General features: G+C 37.7%; 2 protein-coding genes across 7 annotated transcripts in view; both read left to right on the forward strand.

Moving 5' to 3' along the window:
• The window catches only part of aplp2 (amyloid beta (A4) precursor-like protein 2), an 87,411-nt gene extending 82,124 nt beyond the window's left edge, over window positions 1-5,287 (forward strand). For all 5 annotated transcript variants that reach the window (XM_047391463.1, XM_047391465.1, XM_047391466.1 and 2 more), the window contains 2 exons: window positions 3,049-3,204; window positions 3,374-5,287. In XM_047391463.1, coding sequence (XP_047247419.1) covers window positions 3,049-3,204; window positions 3,374-3,475 — 258 coding nt within the window. In that variant the 3' untranslated portion in view covers window positions 3,476-5,287. The remainder of the gene's footprint in view (window positions 1-3,048; window positions 3,205-3,373) is intronic.
• A 2,166-nt stretch (window positions 5,288-7,453) lies between these two features.
• Window positions 7,454-26,176, forward strand: st14a (ST14 transmembrane serine protease matriptase a). Of its 2 annotated transcripts, none has more exons than XM_047390554.1 (20): window positions 7,454-7,540; window positions 7,648-7,823; window positions 12,446-12,602; window positions 14,673-14,800; window positions 14,910-14,980; window positions 15,159-15,325; window positions 15,418-15,447; window positions 16,644-16,878; window positions 17,791-17,933; window positions 18,182-18,285; window positions 18,372-18,484; window positions 18,577-18,713; window positions 18,791-18,895; window positions 18,998-19,105; window positions 19,178-19,294; window positions 20,965-21,087; window positions 21,245-21,431; window positions 22,744-23,015; window positions 23,519-23,655; window positions 25,424-26,176. In XM_047390554.1, the coding sequence occupies exons 2-20, from the start codon at window positions 7,782-7,784 to the stop codon at window positions 25,580-25,582; spliced, it is 2,535 nt and encodes an 844-aa protein (XP_047246510.1). In that variant the 5' UTR covers window positions 7,454-7,540; window positions 7,648-7,781; the 3' UTR covers window positions 25,583-26,176. The 2 variants fall into 2 exon arrangements, with proteins under 2 accessions (XP_047246510.1, XP_047246509.1); XM_047390553.1 differs by having other exon boundaries at window positions 7,456-7,540; window positions 7,630-7,823.
• The last annotated feature ends 443 nt before the right edge of the window (window positions 26,177-26,619 follow it).

A 26,619-nucleotide genomic window follows, 5' to 3' on the forward strand; every position in this document is an offset into this window, starting at 1 on the left:
TACAGATTACTCTTAGATAAATAGACAGTGGTATTAAATGTTAGTTAATTGTTAAGTGCCCATTGTCTAATGATGATTTTATTAAACAGCTAATGATGAAACAATTGTTAATCAACAGTTAGTCCTTGATTCATAGCTCTACACCTGTTGCAGTCACCTCTTACTTCAAGTGACTCAGCAAACCTTCACGAGTTTATCGTTAGTTATTGCCATTAGCCAATAGCAATAGCATTTAGTACCTAATTTGTTTTCCTGATCATTTTAAACTAATAATTACAAAACTTTGACCAAATGTTTAGTGATTGAACAATGATTACAAATAATAGTAACAAAGCTTGTTTATGAAAAACTATTAAATAGTTTATTAAATAGTCAACTAAATGTGAAAAGGGTTAGATAAATATTACAAAACGTTTACCTATCATACTTCTGTAAATAATTAAAGACCATACATTTGTTACATAACCCATAGTCCCAACCCTAACACTATACCCTAAAGTTCTGGTTTAAGGGAGCAAGGAATAAATTGTGATCTAATTGTTAATACTACAGTCGGATTACACTAATACTGGCTAATGCTAAACTGCGATTGATGAAGGGATGATTTTGTTAAAAAAAGTTAATGATGAGGTCATTGTTTTTCTGTGATAAGTCCCTCATTCATTGCTCTCCAAATTATTGTTACAGTTGTTTCTCACCTTATCTTAATAAGGAGTTTATCATCAGCCATAAGCTTTAGCCAATATTAGCATTAGCATTTAGTACCTGATTTGTTCGTTGTTAATTTTAAGATAATTTAAATTTTTAACCTAATTTCTAGCTGTTTATCGTTTTTGACAGATTTGGAAAGATATGAATTATGAGGTAATGATTACCTCATTGACTGCTAATAAATAATTGATTTTTTTTTTGTATAGCTAATCTTGAGGCAACTCTTAAACTGCAAGTAGTCCTTGATATGTTGCACTCCAACTTAACGTTTCAGTTGTCTTACCATAAGTTACTCAACCAAACACCATTAAATGTTTTTCACCACCTGTTAGCTTTAGCTACTATTAGCATCAGCCATTAGCTTTTGATTTGTTCCCTGCTTGTTTAAAATTGAATATCAAAAATAAATATTACCTAAATATTTAAGCAAATATGATCAGGAATTCATTTCCTAACTAATATTTAACTAACCATTAACTATCTATTAGCTACTGAACAAAGACTGATCAGAAATGAATTTGTAAGTAATAAAGTAACACACACACAAGCCATATCCAAACTATAAACGAGTCATTATCTGTTTTACAAAACGTGATCAGGAGTTGAATATTAGGTTTTAAAATATTTATGAGTTAGTCATAAGAGAATAATCCAACTAATGGCCCTAAATTATCATGTGGTAATGTTAAGCTGCAAATAATAATTTCGAACTAGCTAGTAGCTAGTCAGCCAAACACGATCACAATTACACACTGGAGCAATGGTTAACTAACAACTAAGTCATTATCAGATGCCTATTAGCCAAAATTTAAAAGCATTTAGGGAGTTCAATAGATGATATTTATATAGCAAATAGCCTCATAAACTAGTGAGCAACTGGCTAGATGACAGTTTTTAAACATCTAAATGTTTGAAGCTCAGTATTGCACAATAGACAGCTAATAGCTAACTAGCCATTAACCAAATTTTGATCCACATGCCACATTATGTATTGATCTTTTAATAATTAACTATTAGCTTATATTCGGCTATTTCATAGAATGTGACCAGATGCTCAATATTACACTATGAACAGCTGGCAGTTTACTATTAACCTAACTATTTACCAGAACCTAATCCAAAATTCATTACTAGGTATTAGTATACAAATGGTTCCCTTTTAACCAAGCTTATGTATTTGCCTGAATGAAAGCAAAAGGTCGGCAATAAGATGTACTTGGGAGCTAATCCTTGTTTAGCTGCTCATGGGCTTTTATGTAACTAAGCCAATTTAATGGCTTAAAAAAATGTTACCGCCTTAAAATCATTCCTCAAGGCCTTTCATTGCCTCTTAATGAACTGCACTGCCTGATAGGGGACGGATATTTTTATAGCTATTATGTGGGTAGCATTAGGTCAGGTAGATTTTGTCACAGTAACATCAACATTGGTTTATATCAGTCTAAGATTAATATTTTCCATCAGAACACAGCTTGGAAATAAAATGATATGCAGATTACCTATTGTTGGTTTTTACGTGAAAGGTTTGTGTAAATTGAACTGGTAATCCACAAACAGCATTTGGCATGATTGTGTGTGGTTGTGTCCTTATTCACTCTGGGTATATAATGTTGTTCACAGTTTCTACCCTAGGGGATGTAGTCCCTGATGCACCATGAGTCAAAGCTCCTCCAGTAGATTATTTTTGCACTTCAAAGCCACTTCAAGGAACTTTGATGTGCAAAAAGTCACATTACCCACCATCTCCTTTGAATATTTTGATTTCAATATTTTTCAGATCAAAACTGAGTTTATGTGAAGAGCATAAAAACCAAACTTTACTCATCAAACTGAGTTACTTTTGAAATTGTAATTGGAAATACAGGAGTTTCGTATCTTTCCATTATTACTATTGATCATCATTTTCTCAACACCTCACATGCTGACATTTGAGAATAACGCCAGAAACTGCTGTATTGATCGTGTTGCATTGATTTGAGGAGGTAATAACTACAAATCTTTTTTGTGAAGTAAAATAAAATTACTGGTAATAACAGACAACTCTGTGTCTAATTGAATGTGAATCCTGATAGTTATGCCTTGTAAATCTTCTCCTAAACTGCAGTGTGTGCAAATAGCAGCAAGGATAAGATGATTTGAAAACTGCAAAACTTAAATGCAAATTCATGGTTTTATTGTTTATAATTTCATATTTTGAATTGATAACATCTAATGAGCAAAGAAAAAAGAGCCTCCATCTCTCCAGCCAAACAGATCTATCAAATGAGCTGTTTTTACATGCATTGCCTCCTCATGCTTCTCTGTAATTTCCTTCTTTCACTTTGTCCTGCCTGTCAGGAGTCCTACCGCCCCCTGGGAGAGGACCTGAGCTTCAGCAGCACCGCACTGATTGGCCTGCTGGTGATAGCCGTGGCCATAGCAACTGTGATTGTGATCAGCCTGGTGCTATTGAGGAAAAGGCAGTACGGCACCATCAGCCATGGCATCGTGGAGGTAAGACTCATCATATTTCGAGTGTCAAAAAAAATTAAAATCTTAAGTGCAGAAGTAGGTACAAAGCAATTTAAATTCCTGAATCATTTACATTTAGCTCACATAGCATGTTCAGCCATCTCTGGAGGCTGCATTGTCTTTTTAATAATGATCTGCATCTTACTCACAGGTGGACCCCATGCTGACGCCAGAGGAGCGACACCTAAGCAAGATGCAAAACCATGGCTACGAAAACCCCACCTACAAATACCTGGAGCAGATGCAGATCTAACCTGAACCTGAGAGGGGCGCCGTGGAGCCTGTCTGAGAACAGTCTCCGACAGGGGGAACATACTACTGACCAATAACACATGATGCTATTGTTAAAATCCTTTGCATACATCCAAACTCCATTTATTGGTTTGTTCAAAACAATCCTAAAGTAATGCTACTACTTCTACTACTGCTACTGTTGTACTATAGAGATCTTTTTGATCATGTGTCTGATGTTTCTGCCAGTTCGCAAAATAGAAAATGGTTTATCTGTAATTATCAAGACAGATCAAGATGTATAACATTTCTTCTGACATTTTTATTATGTGAAAAGCAAATCAAACGTATGTTTTTTAGTAATCAAACTGGCACTACATTTTTTTTCATCATGCGACGCTCATGGGTTTCATTAAATAATCGGTGTTTTAATGTGTTCTTTTTAATCTCAATAGATTGCTTGTATATGAAGGTTCTTTGTACCAATCAAAATATTTAGTGGGAAAAAAACATGAGGGGGGGGGGATAAATTCACAATTTATTTCTTTGCTTTGTTATAATAACAAATATACATATAATTTTTAAATATGCATAAATATATATAAAATTAGATGTTTTATTTCCACCTTTTTTCCTGAAGGAAGAGACTATAAATTGGTTTGGGATTTTATTTTTATCTTCTTTTTTGTTTTATTTGGTGGTTACGAATGTTTGCAGGTGTTGGAGAAGGTGATGATCTGCGCAGACCCCCAGCTTAAACACATCGCCCAAAAACCTTTTTAGTGAGTGAATGTCTACTTTTGTTCCTTTAATTGGTCAGATTTTGCTGTGCCAGTAACTCAAGTCAATTGTGCATCAGATTAATATCAATTCTGAGCTGAAACAGCAAAGCAACCAGATCCACTGTACCGTTTGCCTAAGCTGCAGGAATAAGATACACACACACACACACAAAACAATAAAAACAAGTGAATGTGGTCATTTACCCCCTCATACACACAAACATAACCTGTCAGGAAGCTGTACAAATTTGTAGATGTCCAAATGGTACATAGGTGAATGTATTTTTCCATACTATGTATATGCTTCACTTGAAGCTTTGCCTTTTCAATTGTGTTTTTACATTTTGCAAATTATGCAAAGTTAAACCATGAATTCCTAGATATGCACTTCTAAAGCAACAAATTGATGGATGATGTGTAGCCTTGATGCAGGAGGCTGTGCTGGTGTTCAGCTGGGCTGAAAATCAATTCCAAATTCACTGGACAAAAATCTACTAAAGCAAAGATTTGTGTTACCTGAAAAGGCTGGACGAGCCCTGGATCAAAGCCACTTGTACGCGGCTGGAGCTGGAGGTCTGTGCAGGCGGACTGCGACTCGGAGAGACAAGGTTCAGAGAGCTGGTTTCTGACACACAAAATGCAATTGTGTGTATTTTTATAGGTAGAGAATGACACAAAACAAGTAAATCCTAATCCTCTCTATCTTGGTATCGTCTTTGTATGCCTGTATAGTTGATGTTGCGATCATGGCTTTTTTTTTTTTTTAAGAGGATTTCTGTGGTGTGCATTGTTCTTATATGACATTATATGAAATCTATTTTAAATTTTATTTTCCAATTTCTTTTTTCCTCTTTCTGTGACAGTATATCTGTATGTGACTGACTCACTATGCACCCAAACAGCTTCAATCTTGTAACTGCCTGCTTGATTGTGGAAGAGGACCGGGGACTATAATTATAATATGTATATTAGTGATTTAAAACTGATCAACACCAGTGGAAACAGATTTCTGGTTACAAGGGGTTACACATCAATAAACTCACAACAAACAAGTGAACGTGTCATTCTTTTTCAAATTGGTATATGAATAAAATGGAAAAATACAGAAACTATCGAATCTCATAACTTTGAAATTACAGTAGACTAGTTGGTCTCAGGAAACCTATGTCTAAAGGTTTGACAGTAAGTCAGTTTGTTTTGCAAACACTTTTAGGATTTTGTGCAGAACAAGGAGATGCAAGTTTATTTATTACAAAGAGCTGCATTACAGGGGTTGGACAATGAAACAAACACCTGGTTCTAGACCACAATAATTTATTAGTATGGTGTAGGGCTTCCTTTTGCAGCCAATACAACGTCAATTTGTCTTGGGAATGACATATACAAGTCCTGCACAGTGGTCAGAGGGATTTTAAGCCATTCTTCTTGCAGGATAGTGGCCAGGTCACTACGTGATACTGGTGGAGGAAAACGTTTCCTGACTCGCTCCTCCAAAACACCCAAAGTGGCTCAATAATATTTAGATCTGATGACTGTGCAGGCCATGGGAGATGTTCAACTTCACTTTCATGTTCATCAAACCAATCTTTCACCAGTCTTGCTGTGTGTATTGGTGCATTGTCATCTTGATACACGGTACCACCTTCAGGATACAATGTTTGAACCATTGGATGCACATGGTCCTCAAGAATGGTTCGGTAGTCCTTGGCAGTGACGCGCCCATCTAGCACAAGTATTGGGCCAAGGGAATGCCGTGATATGGCAGCCTAAACCATCACTGATCCACCCCCATGCTTCACTCTGGGCATGCAACAGTCTGGGTGGTACACTTCTTTGGGGCTTCTCCACACCGTAACTCTCCCAGATGTGGGGAAAACAGTAAAGGTGGACTCATCAGAGAACAATACATGTTTCACATTGTCCACGGCCCAAGATTTGCACTCCTTGCACCATTGAAACCAACGTTTGGCATTGGCATGAGTGACCAAAGGTTTGGCTATAGCAGTCCGGCTGTGTATATTGACCCTGTGGAGCTGTGGATGTGGTTCGTCCTTCTTGGTGGTATGCTGACATTACCCTGGATACCGTGGTGTTGATACATCACAAAGACTTGCTGTCTTGGTCACAGATGCGCCAGCAAGACGTGCACCAACAATTTGTCCTCTTTTGAACTCTGGTATATCACCCATAATGTTGTGTGCATTTCAATATTTTGAGCAAAACTGTGCTCTTACCCTGCTAATTGAACCTTCACACTCTGCTCTTACTGGTGCAATGTGCAATCAATGAAGACTGACTACCAGACTGGTCCCATTTAGCCATGAAACCTCCCACACTAAAATGACAGGTGTTTCAGTTTCATTGTCCAACCCCTGTAGCTTATAAGATTAATTTCAAAACAGTAACAAATATTCACTGTATTTTTGCCCTAAAACAAAATCAGCTATTTTATATGCGTATCTATATTTTCAGCACAGGCTAAACTGCGAAACAGTAACTCTATCAGTCTATTTAGCAGACTAATGGTTATAAAATTGCTGTTTTGTTTCAGTCATTTTTACTTCCAAAGAGAAACATTTTGCATCAAAATGACCTCACATTCAGGAAACCGTTGGTAAAAATATTGCATGTAAAAGAACAGTTTGCAAGATCATCAAGTGATTTAACTGATTTTCTGCAGAAAGCTCCAGGACGGTCTCCTGCTGAGGAGTTGCTACTAGTCCCTGCTGCCATCCCAGCAGATCTTGCTTGGTTTAGCACATATGGATACTTATCTGTAAAAATGTAAAAGCTATGCATTATTATCCTGCAATGTGCATTATCTTTGCTTATCACGCACACATAGTACCCATTCAAACACTAAAATATGTAGTTTTAAGGTGACAAAATGGGAAAAAGGCTCTGCAATTAAAATATTCAAAACAAAGTATGTGAAACAGCTTATAAAATGGAAATATTGATTCATACTCTTTGCCTTAATGATGCAAAAAAAAAAAAAAAATGGAGACGAGTCATCTTTGTTACATAAACCGAAAGCGTGAATAAGATCACATGAGTCTGTAGTTAGATTCCGAGATAACAAACCAGACTATCTAAGTTTGAACCTGACAGCCAAGGTGCTCAGAACTGTGTCCAGAACCAGCACATAGGTTTTAGATTAAACGTGTGTGATGGGAATAAGTCTGATTGTGTTACTAATGTCTGGTTTGCTCTCTCAGGTGATTAGGGCGGAGACACGCCCACTGAAGCGGCAAGGTTCCCGGAAGAAGGCAGTTTTTTCTCCGTGCCCGTCCCGCGATACGCAGGTGAAACTGAACAACAACTCAACTGGAGATTTCTTATATATTCTTTATTTTCTAGTTATTTACGGGGTTTTTAATTGTTTAATCTGTAGTTTCGTTGATAAACCTAGGATTCACCTGTTGGTGCTGGGCCTCTGGAAGCAGCCTTCGGGCTCCATCTACTGAAACTCACGGACAGAACTAAGAAAAGGAATAAAAAGGACCGTTTGGGGAATTTTAAATAAAAAAAAAAACTAGAGATCCGATGGACTACATGGACAGTGGATCGAAATACACCCCAAAGATGGTAAGGTTTCCACGCGTGATTGTTTGTTAAACCTGCATCTAGCTGTTATGAAGGAAAGGGCTTTGTGTTCATTGTATACAGAAACATACCAGTATTCAGGTTGGGGGCTGTCTCAGCAGGTCCAAACACTTGTTTGCCTCAGGATAAAAAAAGAAATGTAACCATAAACTTAAAAAGTTTATCGATACTGAAAACGTTCTGATACTGAAGGTTGGAGTTGTTTTGGAAAATAGGAAAGTGGTTGTTCTCTGTTTTTGGCAATTATTTGGCCTTAGCATTAAATAAATAAATACAAAACAACAACATTGGACTTTATAATCTGCTCTTCAGAGGGTTAATGACCAATAAATAAAGTTACACTTAGGTTTGTTATTTGTTACCTTGGACATAAAGGCATTCACACAATAAGATGGTGACCTGATTTCTGTTTCTGATAATGTCTTCAGGGAAACATAAAATGAGAAACAGATAAATACCCCACTGCACACACCTTTTTTTCTGGGATGTGTTTTCCTAGAACTTGGCTCAGTAAAAAGAACTTGATCCATGGTTCACTTCCTTCTTTAGAAACACAGCTTCATAACTAAACCAGCCTTTTGATCAAACATGTTTTTCCAGAAGTTCTTTTGACAGTTCAAAAGTCATTCCTGCAGATTTCTCCACCCTATTTGTGACCCTGTTCACCCCTGTCCTGAATAAAAGTGAGATAAAACTACAGCATCGCAGGGTGGTGTTAAACAGAAACTAACCCTTTTCTTTTTGAAAGATTTGTTATTTGAGGCACTACAAAACCCTCAACGAGATGTTTAAGGTTATTTTTGATTGCCTAGTAATAATAAAAAACAGATTTCAGAAGAAGTTTGATGTGTACCAATCGGTCGGCCATCGGAATCAACCTCCTATGATGGGGGATCTGATCTGAATTGTGATCAGCAGGTCAAATAGTGTTTGTAAAATGCCTCGAAACGCCACACTCAACTGCATGTACATTTCTTGAGTTCAATAAAAGTCAGACAAAGGTTTAGGAATGTGCTTTTAAGACATGAAAGCAACCTGGAAATTGTTATATTAATATATTAAGTTATATTCTTATAATATCATTGAAATATTTACACGTTTGTCTGATTCAGTCTTAATGTTTTGAATATAATGATGGATTTTCTGAGTTTCCTCATGTATATTCTGCCTCACAAGAGGGACCAGGAAAATATGCATGATGTATGTGTCACGCATGTGAATCTGTGATTATGATCCCACCAAAACATGCTGGATTGGAAGAAATTTCTCTTCCACGGGATGTAAAATCAGGCCTAAGTGTGTGTGTCATGTTCATTAGAATGAAATGGGTGAGCTTTGCCCTCAGGGCTGCAGTACAGCGTGTTATTTTAGCTCTGCATGAGTATCGGGTTTGAACGTACTGAAAGTGTTGCTTCCTGTTTATGAAACGGTAAACTATATGTCACACTTTTGTTGTCAAACATGATCAATGAACAGCGAGATCCAAAGCTGGGGATGATCTTATGTATTTCAAGCATCACAACACTTTGTGTGATCTGTTCAATAATATGTAAACCAGGTTGTTTTTCAGTTTTTGTCTGCTGCTCTGAACAGTCAGGGAGCTTCTTGTCAGGCTGCGGTTTGCTTCTGAGCAGGTTAGACAGGATTTCATGTTGTGAAACCTTTGTACTCCTTCCCTTCCTCCACCGCCCCTGTGTGAAACATCCTGAAAGTAACTGCACAATCATCCATGACTCAGGCTTGAAGTTCCCACCTGTTGCATTACTAGCTCTTTAGATTAGAATAAATGTTTGAATGAAACCGAAACGAGTGTTGCACATAGCTTGTTCTTTAGAAGCTGTTTTGTAGGTAACCCAAACTGTTTAAAATCCAGAGTTATGGTCTTTAGGTGTGAACCCAATGTGATACAGTGCTGTGAAAAAGTATTTGCCTCATTACAAATTTCTTTATTTTGTGCTTTTTTCCAGATTATCCAATTTATTTTTTGTCAGATAATCCAAAAACGTTTTGTAGCACCAATTTTAATAGACAAAGAATAATTACTAAATGCAATTTTCAATGATGATTTTATTTATCAAGGGTAAAATAAATCCAGACTAACCTGTGCCTGTATAAAAAGAAAAACCTTTTTCCTCCTTTGTTAAATCATGAATTAACTTTGATTCACCATGTTTGTCACATTCAATGCTGATTATTGTCAGTCCTGTAGAATCCATAAATCACTTCAATAGAACCCGACTGACAACATGAAGTAGGCCAAATGATTTCGGAAAGCATCACGTCAGTCTAATGAAATTCAGTAACAAATTCAATTCAAAAATACTTTATTCATCACAAAGGGACATTAAATGTTGTAGCTCATATTATGCAGGTTTCTTCAAAGAGCCGTTGTAGATGCTGATGGCTGTGGGCAGGAAGGATCTCCTCTAGCTCTCCGTCTTACAGCAGATCTGAAGAAGCCTCTGACTGAAAACATGTTGTTGTAGGACAGTCTCATGAAGAGGATGCTCAGGGTTCTCCATAATGTTCTTCATTTTATGAAGAATCCTTCTTTGCACAATGATCTCCAGAGGTTCCAGAGGAGTCCCCAGAACAGAGCCAGCCTTCTTTATTAGCTTGTGGAGCTTTTTTAAGTCCCTGGCTCCTATGCTGCTACACCAGTAGATGATGGCAGAACCCTTCAGTGTCACAAACTGTCATCTGTTGGTCAGGTAGTCTTTGATCCAGGAGATGGTTGAGGCCTCCACCTGAGTCTTATGGAGTTTCTGACAGAGCAAATCACAGTGCTACTGGCTTTGTCCAGATGACAGTGGGTTTGATGGCGTCTTCAACTCCAACTCCACAGCGATAAGCAAACTGAAGAGGGTCCTGATAGGTTATTGTTTGCTTACTCAGGTGGTGCCAACAGGAGTATCTCTTGGACATCCATGATGTGGGATGTCAGGGCAACAGGTCTATAGTCATTGAGGACTAATGGGTGAGATCTCTGTGGTACTGGAACAAGACAGGAGGTCTTCCACAACACTGGAACCTTCTTCTGGGTCAGGCTAAGGTTGAGGAGTTGCTGCAGAATGAGAAACAAAGTCACTGACATTTGTGTGAAAAAGGTTTTGGGACTCAGCAAACCACAGTGAGGGCTAGGGCTGAACAATATATCGCCAATATATCGTCATTGGGATATCAGCGTGTGCAGTAGTCCTACTCCAAATGATAAACTGGAGTTCTGTGATTGTTCGCTAATATGTTCCAAGTGTTTCAAACTTGTATTTTACATGCTAATGTAATATTTAGCCAGTTGGAAAGTCTCACATCAGCAAATGCTTACACAGGACATTAATTTAGTAGCCCAAAATATTAAGCAGCACAGAGTGTATGAAGCACAGATAAGAAAGAAGAGAAAGGATAATAGGCATATATATAACCTGATATCATCATTGCAATATTTATTATTATTATCACCATCTCAAGATTCTCTAATATCATGCAGCCCTAGTGAGAGCCATTAATGAATGGAGAAAACTTGGAACAGTGAGAAACCTTCCCAGAGGTGAACAACCTGCCAACATTGCATTGAATATTCATTCTGAAGGTAACCACAAAAACCTGGAACTATATCTAAAGGTGTGATTCTCTCTCCTGGTCTCCAGAGCCCACTGTCATTCATGTTTTAGATGCCACAGCTCACCAGATTCAAATGACTGCATTACCTCCTCAGCATGCCACCAAGTGTCACCTATTTATTTAAGGCAGGTGTATAAGAGCAGGATAACGCCTAAAACATTCAGGATAATATGTCCTGAGGACCAGAGTTGAGACACATTGATCTAAACCACTACAGGCCTCAGTTACCTTTACATCCAGTTACATCTGGCCTAAAACTTAACACAGAATTCAGAAGAACAACATCGTACCTACCATCAAACATGGCGGCGTTACCCTGATGGACTCAATGTAACTGATGGGACCATGAATTCTGCTCTGTAGCAGAACCTAGGTTCAAATGAACTAGGGTTCGGAGACAGGACACTGGTCCAAAGCTCACCAGCAAGTCCACCTTTAAATGACTCTAAAAAGGTGTTTTGGAGTGGACTAGTCAAAGTCTGGACTTACATGTGACTAAGATGCTGTGGTGACCATAGACAGGCAGTTCATGCTCCATAACCTTCCATGAGGCTAAAATAAAAAAACAATTCTGCAAAGAAGAGTGGGCCAAAATTCCTCCACAGCGATTTAAGACTCATTCCCAGTTGCTACAAATGCTTGATGGGAGTTATTATGGCCAAGGTGGGACAATTAGGTTTATGGGTGATTACTTTTTCACATAAGGTCAGGTTTGTTAGGATAGCTTTTTTTTCCCCTTGATGAATAAAATCATATTAAAACTGCACTTTGTATTTTCTCTGAGTATCTTTGTCTGATATTAAAATGTGGTGATGTGAGACATTTAAGTGTGACAAAAAAGCAAAAACAGTTTACCTGTAGAAGGAATATTTTACTTTTAAATTCTCACTTATTAATTTCTAGCTTCTCTAGGGGAACAGTTTTTACAGGTGCACCTCCACAATTAATTGTCTTACATATTCATCTTTTTATGTTTTGTTCAGGGAAAAGAGTTCGAGTCTGTGCAGTTCCTTCAAGCATCAGACAACAAAAAGCTGGAGAAGAAAAAGAGTCCGGGGAAGAGAGGCGCTCTGATCGGAATGGTGATTTTATCGACTGTTGTTGCTATCATGATCGGATTGCTGGTCTGGCATTTCCACTGTAAGTAGCTCCTCCTTTTAATAGATGAAGGGTTGTGCTGAGTTGGGAAGAATTGCATGTTCTAAACTCTCTCACCCTCAAGGTGCCTTTGTCTTTTAAGGTTCTTTGATACACTGGTTGATTAGAAATGGTTATTTTTATTAAAATCAAGTGCTTGGGCATGGCGCTGGTGGTGTAGGGGTTAAGCGCGTGGCCATATGCAGAGGCTGCGGTCCTCGAGGCGGCTGTCCCGGGTTCGGGTCCCGGACCCGGCGACATTTGCCGGTTGTCTCCCCCTCTCTCTGCCCCTCTTTCCTGTCTGCCTATTGTCAAAAATAAATAAATAAATAAAGGCCACTAGTGCTGAAAAATATATTTTAAAAAAAATCAAGTGCTTTACCTATCAGTTTGATGAGTAACAGTTTTACTCCTGTTTTATGAAATCATTTGGTAAATATGGATGAAAAAATATTTGAAATCAAAAGCAGGTTAGACTTGCTACATTTCTTGTGGTCATTTAAAGGAAAATGCACCTAAAATAAATAAATAAATCCACATGAAATGACAAAGTAATTTTTCTAACAATAATAATGCTGACAGGTTAGTCAGTCCTCTAGCTCTGTTAATTTCTGTGGTTCTTGGTGTTTCCACATAGCCCCAAGTCTTAATGAGATTATAACTATGTAAAATAATAATAATATACATCACAGCTTCACAACCATTTAAAATAAAAGGTATAAGTGTATCTCATTGCTTTATTTTAAAACAGAAAAGTCACAATTTTCCTACTGCTGCTAAAGGAAAATATTGTTTTTATTACAGTTACAAAACTGTTCTAGTTGTTCTTATTGTTTGTTTTTATTTTGACTATGATGCATGCAAAAATAATTGCATAAAAGTGCTATTAGCACAGAGCATTATTCTCCTTTGCTCCTTCAGAGGTCCCAAAATAATGGGCCGCGGTCTAAATCCGTACCCAAATCAAGTGGGACTGTGCGGTTATTTAAACTTGCATTTTAATGTTGATTTTTGCTCTAAACAATTATCCTTGTAATTAATTTTTCCATCCATTAATTCCACCAATAGATGGAGGAATCTGCTGTAAAAGTGGAATATCTGGAAACTTTGTTCATATATGTTGATGTGATCTTAAGAACTTTTCCTAACAAACCACAAGTTTTTCCAAACTTTACAATAATGTAAAGGTTGGAAAATGCAGAATTGAGGGACATAAATGATAAAAATAATTTTGGGAAGAAAATCAAATTTAGTCTGTTAGGTGAAACAAATGCAGTATGTTTTCAATCTTAATTTATGGGAATCCATTTGAATTTTTTTAAGCATGTTTCTTTTAATCTAGCTGCCTCATGTCTTCAGAGACATGTGCTCTGTAACACGGATGGAGTTACTTCAAACACATACTTTAAGGAGTCATTCCCACCTAAACCTATACTTGGAACACAGGAAATTACTTGTCAAAAAGCCAAGTTTGGTCCCAGAATATTGAGTTACAGGCTGCCTATCAGGATGCTGGATTTAGCTTCAATAGAAATATTAACCAACTCCACATGGGCTTAAGGGTTACCGGCAGAAAAATCTGCAAGAAAAATCTTAATTAATCTAAAAACAGTTTTTGATATCACCTCACTAAAATTGAACAGAAGACGCCTGTTGCAGATTACACAAGTATAAGATGTTATTAGCTGGTTTGTCAGTCTGGCTATCTGCAGGGCAGGGTTCTTTTGCAGTGTGAGAAAGCTTGGGCTATGATTTCAGTATTTTCCAGGCCTGGATAAGTATGGAAAAGAAATCGAAAGCTTGGGGAAGTATTCATTTTTCCTTCCTTCTTCCCCAAGTGTTTTTGAAACCGTTACCAATTTTTACTGGTAACAATGATCACTTTAACTTTTCAGTTCTCATGCATAGATCCCAGTATGCTTCACTGCTACCAACGGTGCAGAATCTCTAGCCAAAAAAGCCTCACAACACACTTTAACCGACATGTAAAATTAAAGATGAGCTGCTGTAGTGACAGTAGATTGATCTAATAGAGTTCAAGTGTGCATACTCAGTGTTTTTGTGTTCTTTCAGTCCGTGAAAATACACACGAGAGAATGTACACCGGCTCAATAAAGATTGACAACCAGGTGTTTCAAGACGCCTATGAGAACTCCAGCACTCCTGAGTTCAAGGCTCTGGCTGAGCAGGTGGTGAAACAGGTAAGGCTTCCGGGTTCCCGTATCAAATACATGCAGAAGTTTTTATTTTTATTTTGTAACCAAATATTTCTTTCTTTTTTTTCTTTAATTTTATAACAACCTTTTTCAGCTCAAAACCACTTACACCAATGATGCAAGGCTGAAGAAATACTACGTCGGCTCTACAGTTCAGGCGTTCAGGTATGAATGAAGATGGAGGAATATAGTCATATCTCTGATCCTCTTGGTCACATATATGATCTTGGAATTTTTAATATTAATATGACAGCATGTTTAAAAGATTATGTTCAGTATGTGTTTTAACCTGGTTGTTTATAAGCTTGGCGGCTATAATAAATTCTGATTGTGATGTTTCCAGTGAGGGCAGCGTTATTGCCTACTTCCTGTCGGAGTTTAAAATTCCTGCGGGCCAAGAAGTATTTGTTGACATTGCTGTGTCTAGTTTGGACAACAATGCGAGAAAATCTGTATCATCACCGAACAGACAAGCTAATCACCTGGATATTAAAGAAATGAAGACCTCGGGTAACTGTTTGTCACTCAGTCTGCATCTGCACTGCTATTTTTCTGGCAGTACTTTTTAATCTCATTCTGTCTGTTTTTGGTTCCTCTTGCAGTGTTGGATAAGAGATTGTTGTCATTTAAGGGTAAGTGTCCAAGTTTGTCTTTTTTTGTTACCTTTTGATGCCTTTTATGAAATATGTTCATGTTATAAAACATCAGTAACAATATTTTTATGTGGTAAAAGCAAAGCAGCTTAACACAGAAACCCCAGCCAAAAGCCACATTTGGGGACAGAGAAATGGGATGATAAAAAACGTAACCATTTTAGGTGGAGAACCATTATGTTAATATTGAGAGAAATAAAAAAAGCAAAGCTTTAACCAAAATATTCACTTGTTGCTCCTTTTTTCATTTGCCGCCTTTATACTGTATCAGACAACGAAACCCCAAATAGATAAATAAAAAATTGCAACGATGATTTTATTTATTTGAGCTATTTATTTAGGCTATGAAAAGTTGTGCAATTGTTTCCAATCTCAAACTCGCTGCCGTTAAAGCATTTGTGCACTGTTTGCTTTGCAGCAGGGTATGTTATTCTGCTGAAAGGGGCCACAGTCATTACAAATGGTTTCCACAAAAGGGTGTACAAGGTCTGCAACAATGCTTAGGTGGGTTGCACATGTCCAGGTGACACCCACGTGAACGACAGAAACAAATTACATTGGCCGAAGTATAGCACTGTTTCCACAGGCTTCCCTTCTTCCCATAGTGCATCCTGGTTCCATGTCTTCCCCAGTAACATGATAGATGCAGCTGGCTACCACATTCTTTGCAGACCGGCTCACGTACTGCTATTGCTTCAAGGTCCAGGTCTGGTGTTCACGTGCAAATTTTTGCTGCTTTTGATAGGTTTGCCATGGGTGCCGGGACACGTCTGCTGCTATCCAGCCCTGTACGCAACAGACTGTGGTGTAGAGTTTATTATGTCCCCTTTCTATTAGAAACATCATAAACTTCTTGGAGCAATTTGAGCAATTTTACATTATTCTTCTATTGGACACTAGCCCTTGTTGCCAGTTCACCACTGTTTTCCTTCACAAGACCAGGTGCTATGATGTAGAGATAATCAGTGTTATTCACCTGTCAGTGGTCACAATGTTGTGCTCTCTTGGTCCATGATCTAATTTTCTCAGTAAATGATTATAATCAGGATTAGAAAATAGGATACAATTTGTAGGCTCTATTGTGAATGGGCAGTTCTTGGTTGTGAGTGACTGGGACCTGTTAAACAGAATTTATTGCATTACATGTTCTCTGTGTGTGTGCATGTGTGTGTCAGAACAAGCATTTTTTTCAGAACATACAAAGCCCAATGAGATTGTTTGGATTAAGTCCCCTGGTTTCCCTGACTCTCCATATACCGAGAACACCTTCAACCAGTGGAAGCTGCGAGCAGACCGGGGAAACATTGTCAAGCTCGAGTTTGACACCATTAATCTGGAGCCGGACTGCAAAAATGACTTTGTGAAAATCTATGACTCTCTGGTGGCTACAGAGAGCCGTGCTTTGGTAGAGTGAGTATATTTCTCCTTTCACACGTTGTATTCTTTAATGAACACAGAATGCTTTATATTGTACTTCATTTAGGAGCCTCTGCTGGTAACACTCAGAAGTGAAGAAAATTAACGTGACTGTAGAAATACATGTTAAATACAAAGAAATTAGTTTAATTCGATGAACTGCACAAAATCATTGAGAAAAAAAAGTGTGTTCACATAAATGACCTTTTTCAAATGGTTAATAGCGTTGTTGGTGTACCTCAGGGTTCTACATATGGTCCTCTGGTTTTTTAACTTGCATATTATCGTTGCTTTCCTGAAGATTGAACAAATTATGTTACTTGTCAAATGTATGGAGTGGACACAGTTGTAAACAACAAGCAGCAGCCTGCAGAACTGTCTGGTGTAATGGTTAAGATCACTGGCTGGTCATCTAACCAGAGCTTGGATGTTCGTGTCAATAAAACTGGTTGCATGTTCTTTTAGAGATCTGTAAATAGAGATCCAGAAGTTACAGTGGCAGGAAAAAGATTGACAGTAGTACAGGATTATACCTTCTCATAAATTTACTTTAATCTTTACCTTAAATGAATTGCTTAATGGAAAAAAAACAGCATGAGCTGTCATGAGATGATGAAATCTGCTGGTGACAGCCTAATTGTGGATAGATACATGCGTCCGCTGCCTATATTTCTACATTAAAGCTTTTCTCCTCTTTTTAAATGACTAAATTTGATACACCCATGTTATGTTTTGGGGATAAAAGTTGAACTGTATAGTTATATCTGCCAGATATAACCAGCCCCCCAAAAAAACTAAAACCTGTGTAAGTAAAAAATCCAGATTCTGTGGAAAAAAATATATTTCGCACCTCAGGGTCAGGAGTTGGTTCTCCAAACTTATCTCTTTGGAATCTGTTTTCCACAGATTGTGTGGATACTTTTCACCCAGTGCACCACCAACGTTTTATTCTTCTGGAAATGTCATGCTGGTTACAATGGGCACAAATGAGGAACACAACTTCCCAGGATTTCAAGCAAAGGTTTCACAAGTATCACGCGGAAGTATGAGTAAGGGTTGAAACCTTGATTTACTTTATTTATATACTGTTTGTATACACATTGCTGTGATAAAGTGCTCTCCGCCTTCTTGTCTTTGCTTTTTGTCCCACTTTATTGTTTCTCATCATCAAACACATTTTAATATTGAATAACGATAACCTGAGTAAATACACAAAGCAGCTTTCAAATCATTATTTTATTCATTTAGGGGAATAAAATCTATCCAGACCAACCTGACCCTATGGGTTCTTTCCTAGGTCAGAGCTGCGGTTCCAAACTGACGGGTAAAACAGGCAGGTTCTCTACCCCCAACTTTCCACACTACTATCCCCCTAATATGGACTGTGATTGGGAAATCCAGGTGAGTGTTCCTCAAAGACACATTATCCAATGATTTATTTTTTTCTTGTATTTCTGCATGCTTCCACTCTTCCTTTTTTCTTTGAGGTCCCTGAGAATAAAGTAGTGAAAGTAACTTTCGAAATGTTCCTCTTGGCTGAGCCCGGCCAGGAGGACGGCAAGAACTGTAACAAAGACTATGTGATGATTAATAATAAAAAGTAAGTTCAGCAATTATTAGTTTGGGATTTTAAAAAAATTACAATCAGAAAACGTAAACCGGTTTGTCATTGCTCTTTAATCTGTTTCTCAGACTGTGTGGAAAGAACCTTGAGGGGACACTAGTCGAAATCAGCAAAACCAACGTAGTAAAAGTGCAATTTCACTCTGATAACTCCTATGTGGACAGAGGCTTCACTGCGGTGTATGAAGCCATTGAAAGCACAGACCGTAAGTAGCGGAGTTACGTTTAGATTAACCTTTCTCTGCAAGATGTTCCTTTATTTTTCACACTGTGTCGTCCACAGCTTGCCCTAATCAGTTCCTTTGCAAGAATCGCTGGTGTGTCAACCATAACCTCACGTGTGACGGCTGGAATGACTGCGGAGACATGACTGACGAGTTGAACTGCAGTATGTGTTATTTACTCACTGTACATTTGGACTGCTTGTTTTAGCCACAGTTTTATTACTGAGTCACCATAACACAGTTTTTCTAAACATGTGCTTCTCCAGAGTGCAGCTCAGACAGCATCACCTGTGCAAATGGGTTGTGTAAGCCCAAGTTCTGGAAATGTGATGGCGTTAATGACTGCGGAGACAACACAGATGAGATGAACTGTGGTACGAGCCGCTGCCGCTGCTGTTTTTACAGGAAGGATTGCAAACCAGTTTATCATACATCTTTTTTTTAAGGTGGATGTTCATCTGGAGAGTTCACCTGCAAGAACGGAAAATGTGTCTCTGAGAAGAAACACTGCGACGGTAGCAATGACTGTGGAGACAGTTCCGATGAGCTTGACTGTGGAGGAAGTAAGATTAGTGGATCATTTTCTTTTTTCTTTTTGTCAGTTGAATTGCACATTGTAAACTCAAAGATATTACAAAAAAATCTTTACAAGGTGAGAGTTACTTTCCAGTAAGGCAAAAATGTCAAGAGACTCATTAAAATAGCTATTAAACAGCATCAATATTAAGTATTATCATTGTATTTTGATTTTGCTGTAAATGTGTGTTTATAATGGCGTACAACAGCCACCTGTTAAGGCTAAAAGATGTTTTGCAGAAAAATGAAAACTTACTATAAGAATTGCCCCGTGGTGGGATAAATATGACAAATATAGTTAGATAGGAACTAGTAATTGTGAAGTAAGTACTGCTAGGAGCGCAGTCTGCATTGACATCGTTATCGGATGATTTTAGTCATTTTTTAAAATATCGGTATCTGTCTGACAAGTACAACTGGGCTGACATTAAAAACCAATATTGATTACCATCTTGTTGCTGTTTGTGTATGTATTTCAGGAGAGGTAGGGGTGGCCATGTGGTGTTTGTTTAGGCATGTGACAGTGATGCAGTGCAGGACAGTAGGGTGTTTAACTGAGGCAGAGAGGCAATGTCAGCAGTGTGGTCATTTTTCATATTAAAATCGGATATCGATATCGGCCTCAATTTCCATATAGGTGCATCCCTAATATATACATTATATTGCCAAAGGTACTTGTCAGTCTACAAAGGTCCAATTTGTTGATGGACCCACCATTGCCAGCAACAGCAACTTTAACTCTTCTGTAAGCATCATCCACAAGGTTTAGGAATGTGTTCATAGTTGGATGAGAAAACCAGAAGTGCAGCCTCCGTTCTAATTAATCCCAAAGGTGTTCAAAAAGATTTAGGTCAGGACTGCAGGCCAGTCAATTTATCCACACCAAGCTTTATACACCTGCAGCCATGGAAATGATTGAAACACTGTGATTTATTGATTTGGTGCTGTGACCCAATACTTTTGGCAGTATAGAGTATCTAAGCCCTCTGTTGGAAGATGCCTGGAATGTAGTCTTAACACTTCTGGCTGTTTTCGAGGTGGAGGAGCCTCCTAAATAGCTGGGCTTCTCACTCTCACTCTCTGAATTCAAAGTTTGAATGTCAGCTAAAATCTTCTCCCTGACACCTTGGTCCTGCGTGTCCTCTGACCTGGATGGAGCTAAATACAAGACAATTCTGGGGACAAACAAATGTCAAAGGCTGCAAAAGATTTTGAGACGCGGACAGGTGTTCACCTTCCTGCAGGACAGTGGACCTTACCATTCAACCAGAGCTACAATATAATGGTTTAGATTAAAGCATATTCATGAGTTAGAGTGGCCTTGGCTCTTGTTAGACCCACCATTGAAACATCACATAAGTTGAGGGCAGTGATATTTGGATTGGTAAATTGTGTTGGTGGTTTCTGAGACCAGAGGATGTGGAGGACCACTAGTGGGAGGTTACACTCCTCATACTCCCAGGGAATGTCCATGGCAAGATGCCGGGGAGACGACATTAGTCCAGATTTAGATCCAATTGAAAATATGTGGCAGGACTTGAAAATTGCTGTTCAGTAGCTTTTGGTCCAATCTGACTGAGTTTGAGCTATTTTGCAAGGCTGATAGAGTTTTACAGTCTAATCTTATCTGTAGATTTAAAAACAATTTTCTCCCCAGGGTCTGAGCTCCAATGCACTGATGTTACATACAAATGCAAAAACAACAAATGCATCAATAAGGTGAACCCGGAGTGTGATGGAACACCCGACTGTGGCGATAGATCTGATGAGGAGAACTGTGGTATGTCACAAATAAAACATGTCTGAGATAAAACACCCCTTCCCCATCTTCACCTCCTGGGCTGAGCCTTCCTAACCAAACTGGGTTTAACCTTTCACCTGTTTGACAGCAAGTTGCCACAGACCTTCCTGTTACCATCTGCTCTTTTGCTTTGCAGACTGTGGGACTAAAAAGTTCAAGTCGGCGACACGTATTGTGGGTGGACAAGACGCAGATGATGGAGAGTTTCCATGGCAAGTCAGCCTCCATGTCAAACGTTACGGACATGTCTGCGGAGCGTCCGTCATCGGTACCAAATGGCTGGTCACTGCGGCCCACTGTGTGCAAGACGACGGCAACATCAAGTAAAGTTTCAGTTGGTCCCATTTTAATAGCTGGCCTACACAACATACTTTATCCTTTGGACTTCATAATAAACAATAGTAGTAAAGAGAGATTGGATCAAGTTCTAAGTGAAGACATGTGAGAATGTGTTTGTGCCTTAGCAGTTATTTTTTTCACATCAAAGTAGTCACAGAAAATTTTATCTGGAATATGAATGTTAGAAAAATTGTCTTAGTTTGTACCAATTTCAGTCATCAATGAATTAACTCAGATTCAAGGAAAATCGGGGTGCTTTCAAACCAAACTAGTTTCTGTTTTAACTATTTCAATGTCAGTGTGTAGCTTTTGAAATTTTGGTTCGTTTCATCAGTTCATGCCAACCAGGAGGATGTTTTGTATCTGCTTTGAAAACTGGTCATTTAAAGTAATTTTCTATCATCTCTTCAAAGTCTACCAGAAGTACATATGGTTTAAATGGCTCCAATAGGCAGCATCAGAAGGTCTCTTATTTGTTCTGGTTTAATGAGTCTTCCTAATCTGTCATATTTTATAGGAACCAGCAGGTCCAAACAGATCACAGCCAAACCCTATGGGAGGAGAGTGCAGCATAAAAATTTAATAGTCATGAAAGATTTGAGGATTTTTTTGAACATTTATCCCCATCATTCATTAAAATACATGACTACAATGAACATAAACTCTTACACTATGGGTTAGGTACATGGGTACAAATGGTTTGTCTGTAGATCAAAAAAGGTGAAGTAGGAAAGGAACAAAATGCAATGTGTGGGTTTGAAATTAACACAATCCCAGTTTTTAGCTTGAATCTCTACTTTCTTTTAATATTGCCTGTCACATTCAGAATGGAGGTAAATACATTGCATAGGACTGCATTCACAATCGTTTTCAACTGAATATCTAGATATCTATTGCAGCTCCCTTTATAAACACTGTCTGATCTTTGGTGCTTAGGTTTTTTGTTCATTATGTGACATCCAAAGTTATTTTTAAGTGTACCTTTCAATCTAAATTATGTGAGTCTATACTGTCTGTACTAGTGATTCTTATACAAGGAGCAACATTATAATGGTTGAAATAACAAAACTCTTTTCGAGTTGCTCTCATTGAACCTGTTCAGTCCTTAAATAGTCAGTTTTGTTTTTAGTTTATTCTTACAATTATACAATTAGAAAACAGTCTAAAACATTTCAGAAAGTAAATTGTTGCTTTCTGTAAACGTTGAACGTTTTATTTATTATTTTGCCATTTAATCTGATCGTCTCCCAGAAATAATCAGATTAGGAATTAATCGGCTTCCTTGTTTGATCTCAGATTCTCAGATCCCAAGTCTTGGGAGGTTTACCTCGGCCTTCATAGCCAGCAGAAGCAAGGGTCTTCTCTTGTGAAAAGGAACCTGAAGCAGATCATTTCTCACCCTTCTTACAACCATCACACCTTCGACAATGACATCGCCCTCATGGAGCTGGAAAGTCCAGTCAGCTACTCAGACCACATCCAGCCCATCTGCTTACCAGCCCCCCAACATGACTTTAAGACCGGCAACAATGTGTGGATCACAGGGTGGGGAGCAACCAGAGAGGGAGGTGAGTATGCAGGAATACATTTTAACTTAAATGAGTTCAACCGCTTCCTCATACTGTACATTTATTTCAGTATTTATTTCATTAACGGGCATCAGATTTTGAATTATTTAGTCAGGGCAATGTATTTTTCACCACCTTTTACTATGAAGGACCAGAAGTTCCAAGATCAAGAATGAATAAAGAATATATAAATGACTCAATAAAAATGTAAGAACTATAATTTAAGAAGATATTAAGAACATAACTGAAATTGTGCATTTCCTGCCTTCCTATAGTGAGCCATCATTAATTATTCATTTGCTATTTGATTGATAAATATATACTTTTAGACAATTATCTTCAAGGTTTTTGCGTTTCTTTGCATTTCCTGTATCAATGCTCATTTTTTATTATACCGTGCTGATGTTAATAAAATATTTTGTTGTTTAGATGTTGTCCTCCTTGAGCTAGTTATCAGTGGGAAGGTGGTTTCTATTGATCTTTTTTATTATTTTTAAATTTAGGAAGCGCTGCTGTGGTACTCCAGAAAGCTCAGGTCCGAATCATAAACAGAACAGTGTGTAACGAATTAATGAGAGGTCAAATCACATCCCGGATGCTGTGTGCTGGAGTACTGACCGGAGGAGTGGATGCTTGTCAGGTAAGCAGCTTATTTGTCCTTTACTTTACCTTTCTTGGTCTATGTTTCATCTTACTTTGGGTCTATTTCGGCATTTTCTTTCTAACATATTGAATTTTCATTTTATTTCATTTTATTTATGTAGCGCAGTTTCACAACAAAGGTTATCTCAAGGCATTTACAAAATGGATCCAATATGTATACAACAATCATATAGTCAGAGTCAAATTCAGTTAGATATATTTCAATTTGATCCTAGTTATAAAACAATGCTGTCATGTTCATTTTTCTGTTAAATTTTGTTTAGAAAGATCTGGTTAGAAATGGCATAAAAGAAATGGAAGAAGTCGCTAGGAGAGAGCTGGAAATAAAAACAATTACTGGTAATGATAAATAATACTCCTCACTGCCTGCCAGGGGGGTGACTAAACATTCAGGTCACAAGACAATATGATACAACATATATGAGAGAACAAGATGAAACTAAATTTTAGCATTAGCTTGAGGAACAGTAAGAAATCCTTTTTCTTTAATGAAGTATTCACAAACTGTCTTTAAAAGTATCTGTGTGTATTTTAAACTACAGTGTATGTATACTGAAACGTATCAATCAGCAGCAATCAACAAATCAAACAAGAACAATTTAAGTAGCTCTACGCAACTAACATTACAAGTGGTTTCTCCAAATTAAACATTCTGGATGGGTCACCAGTCCATCACAAGGCAATGCAGAGACACACAGGAGAATCAATCCAAACTCCTATCAGAGGACAATTTAGAGAGACCAGTTGACCTAAAAGTCGTGTTTTTGCAATGTGGGACGGAGCTGGAGTACCCAGTGAGAACCCATTCATGCACAGGGAGAACATGCAAACTCCATGCAGAAATACCCCAGGCCAGGATTCGAACCTAGGATCTTCTAGGTGCAAGGCATCGGTGCTACCAACTCTTCCACCATGCAACCCACTCTGAGATATACTTGGGTTAATTGTCTTGTTTGAATTTTGAGACTGCAGTAGTCATTAAAAGTATGGTTTTGTGTTGAATTTGTCCTTAATATAATGTAATATTAGTTTACTTCAACTAGTTAAAGTACTTAAAGTTCTTATGTAATTTAGTTACTACAAACACCAGAGCAATTTTGCAATTAAAATAAATTTTCAGTGGTTGTTAAATAATTGTTGTGTTGCAACCTTAAATCTGTTTTCAGAGTAGAATAATCCAGTTCAGCTTTTATCTAAGTATTTTTTGTAGAACTAGAGGTGATCAAATGCCTAGCTAGCATCAGTAGGAAGCTAAAAAGCAAACGCTACCTTTAGCATCGTTAGTAGCTAATTGCTAGCTAGTTGCAGTATTCTCAGTTCTTATAGATCTGTTCATATCTTTTCTATCTTGTTTCTACAAAGTACTTGAAATGCTGCCACACTGATGATTTTTGAGTAGCGGAAGCTTCTATAATGCCATTATAACCAAGGGTTGTTAGCCTTTTTCATCAAGTCAACAGTGTAGCTTGAGAACTACTTCCTTTCTTATTTCAAAATAAGAGTCTCAGACATTATTGGAGCTTAAAGTGTCCACCTTCACATCAAAACCTCAAAATACTGCCTTACATTTACTTCAGACGAAGTTACACGCCAACAGAAACTAGATGCCACTTCTCAAATGAGAGAGTTCACTTTGATGAGAAATATTTTGTGATTACAAAATATTTAATCACGAGTTTTTGTTACTCTCCTATTGCCTATATGTTAATACCGCATTAACTGTCTCTCTGTTTCCTATTTTTCAGGGAGATTCTGGCGGACCTCTGTCCAGTCCGGAAGGCAACCGTATGTTCCTGGCAGGAGTGGTCAGCTGGGGCGACGGCTGCGCTCGCAGGAACAAACCAGGCATCTACGCTGCGGTCACTAAATTCCGTGACTGGATCCAAGAGAAGACGGGAGTCTAGTCCACTTTTGCACAAGATCATTAAGGATATAAACTGCTTATTTTTGATCCAGTAAGACTCCAAACTGACTGCCCATCCAGTGGATTCAGTGAACTTCTGGTTCTAACTACAGTGGAGAATTCACCCCTTGCTTTTACAGCAAGTGCCATGCCTTTTTAAACTTACTGTGATTATGTTTTTAGGGTGATGGTGATTGGTTAACTGTTTTTAATTGTACATAGACATTTTATTTTTTTGTTTTTTTATTAAGCTTTGATGAAGAACAAATGTTATATGATGCATAGGACGTAGTTTTAAGGTGCAGTTGTTACACAAATTTATATTTGAGAGCAGTCTTCATGAATTGTGTGAATAAAAACTAATTGACCTCAAGCTCGTTCGATCTTACCCCCTCTGTATTGGTTATTTAAGTCTAGCAGAAATTACTTGACAAATTTGTTCTTCACCTTTTCATAAGTTTCCATCATGGATATGATATTTCCAGAGAACTACACTGCTTATCATAAGCTTCACATGGTTAACGGTCAGGTAACAGTTCTAAAATGATTGTGTGTATCTTTAGCAGTTTCCTTTTAATAAAAATATTTTCTATAACCTTCTGTGTAAGCATTTATCAACTCTTATTTTTTGTTATTTTGCCTCTGGGCTGTCTATCAGTTTGTATTTGATTTTAAACAAAACAGATTGTTGTAAATAACATTAGGAACCTGAGAAAGGTTGAGGGTTAATCGTGGTCTGCCATAGAATTTGCACCCTTTTGTCTTTGTCCTCTGATAGATGTTAATTTTAGCTTTCACAATGTGAAAAAAGCCACTTACATTTGTATGTTTCACTACAAAACGTTTGAAGTAAAAGTTTTGGTGATTTAGATAAAACAAAAATCTTTAATTATAATGTCCAGTAGAAAATTTTATATTTTATCAAATCAGAGAAAGGATTTTGTCAAATGTGTTTTCAAATCTTAATTTTTTTGTTGTTTTGCTTTGAGTTTAAATGTAGTCTTTTATTATTTTCATTTCATTTTGTAAAACAAATTT

The sequence above is a fragment of the Girardinichthys multiradiatus genome, chromosome 18 (genome assembly GCF_021462225.1).
Source record: "Girardinichthys multiradiatus isolate DD_20200921_A chromosome 18, DD_fGirMul_XY1, whole genome shotgun sequence".
Classification (NCBI taxonomy): Eukaryota; Metazoa; Chordata; class Actinopteri; order Cyprinodontiformes; family Goodeidae; genus Girardinichthys; species Girardinichthys multiradiatus.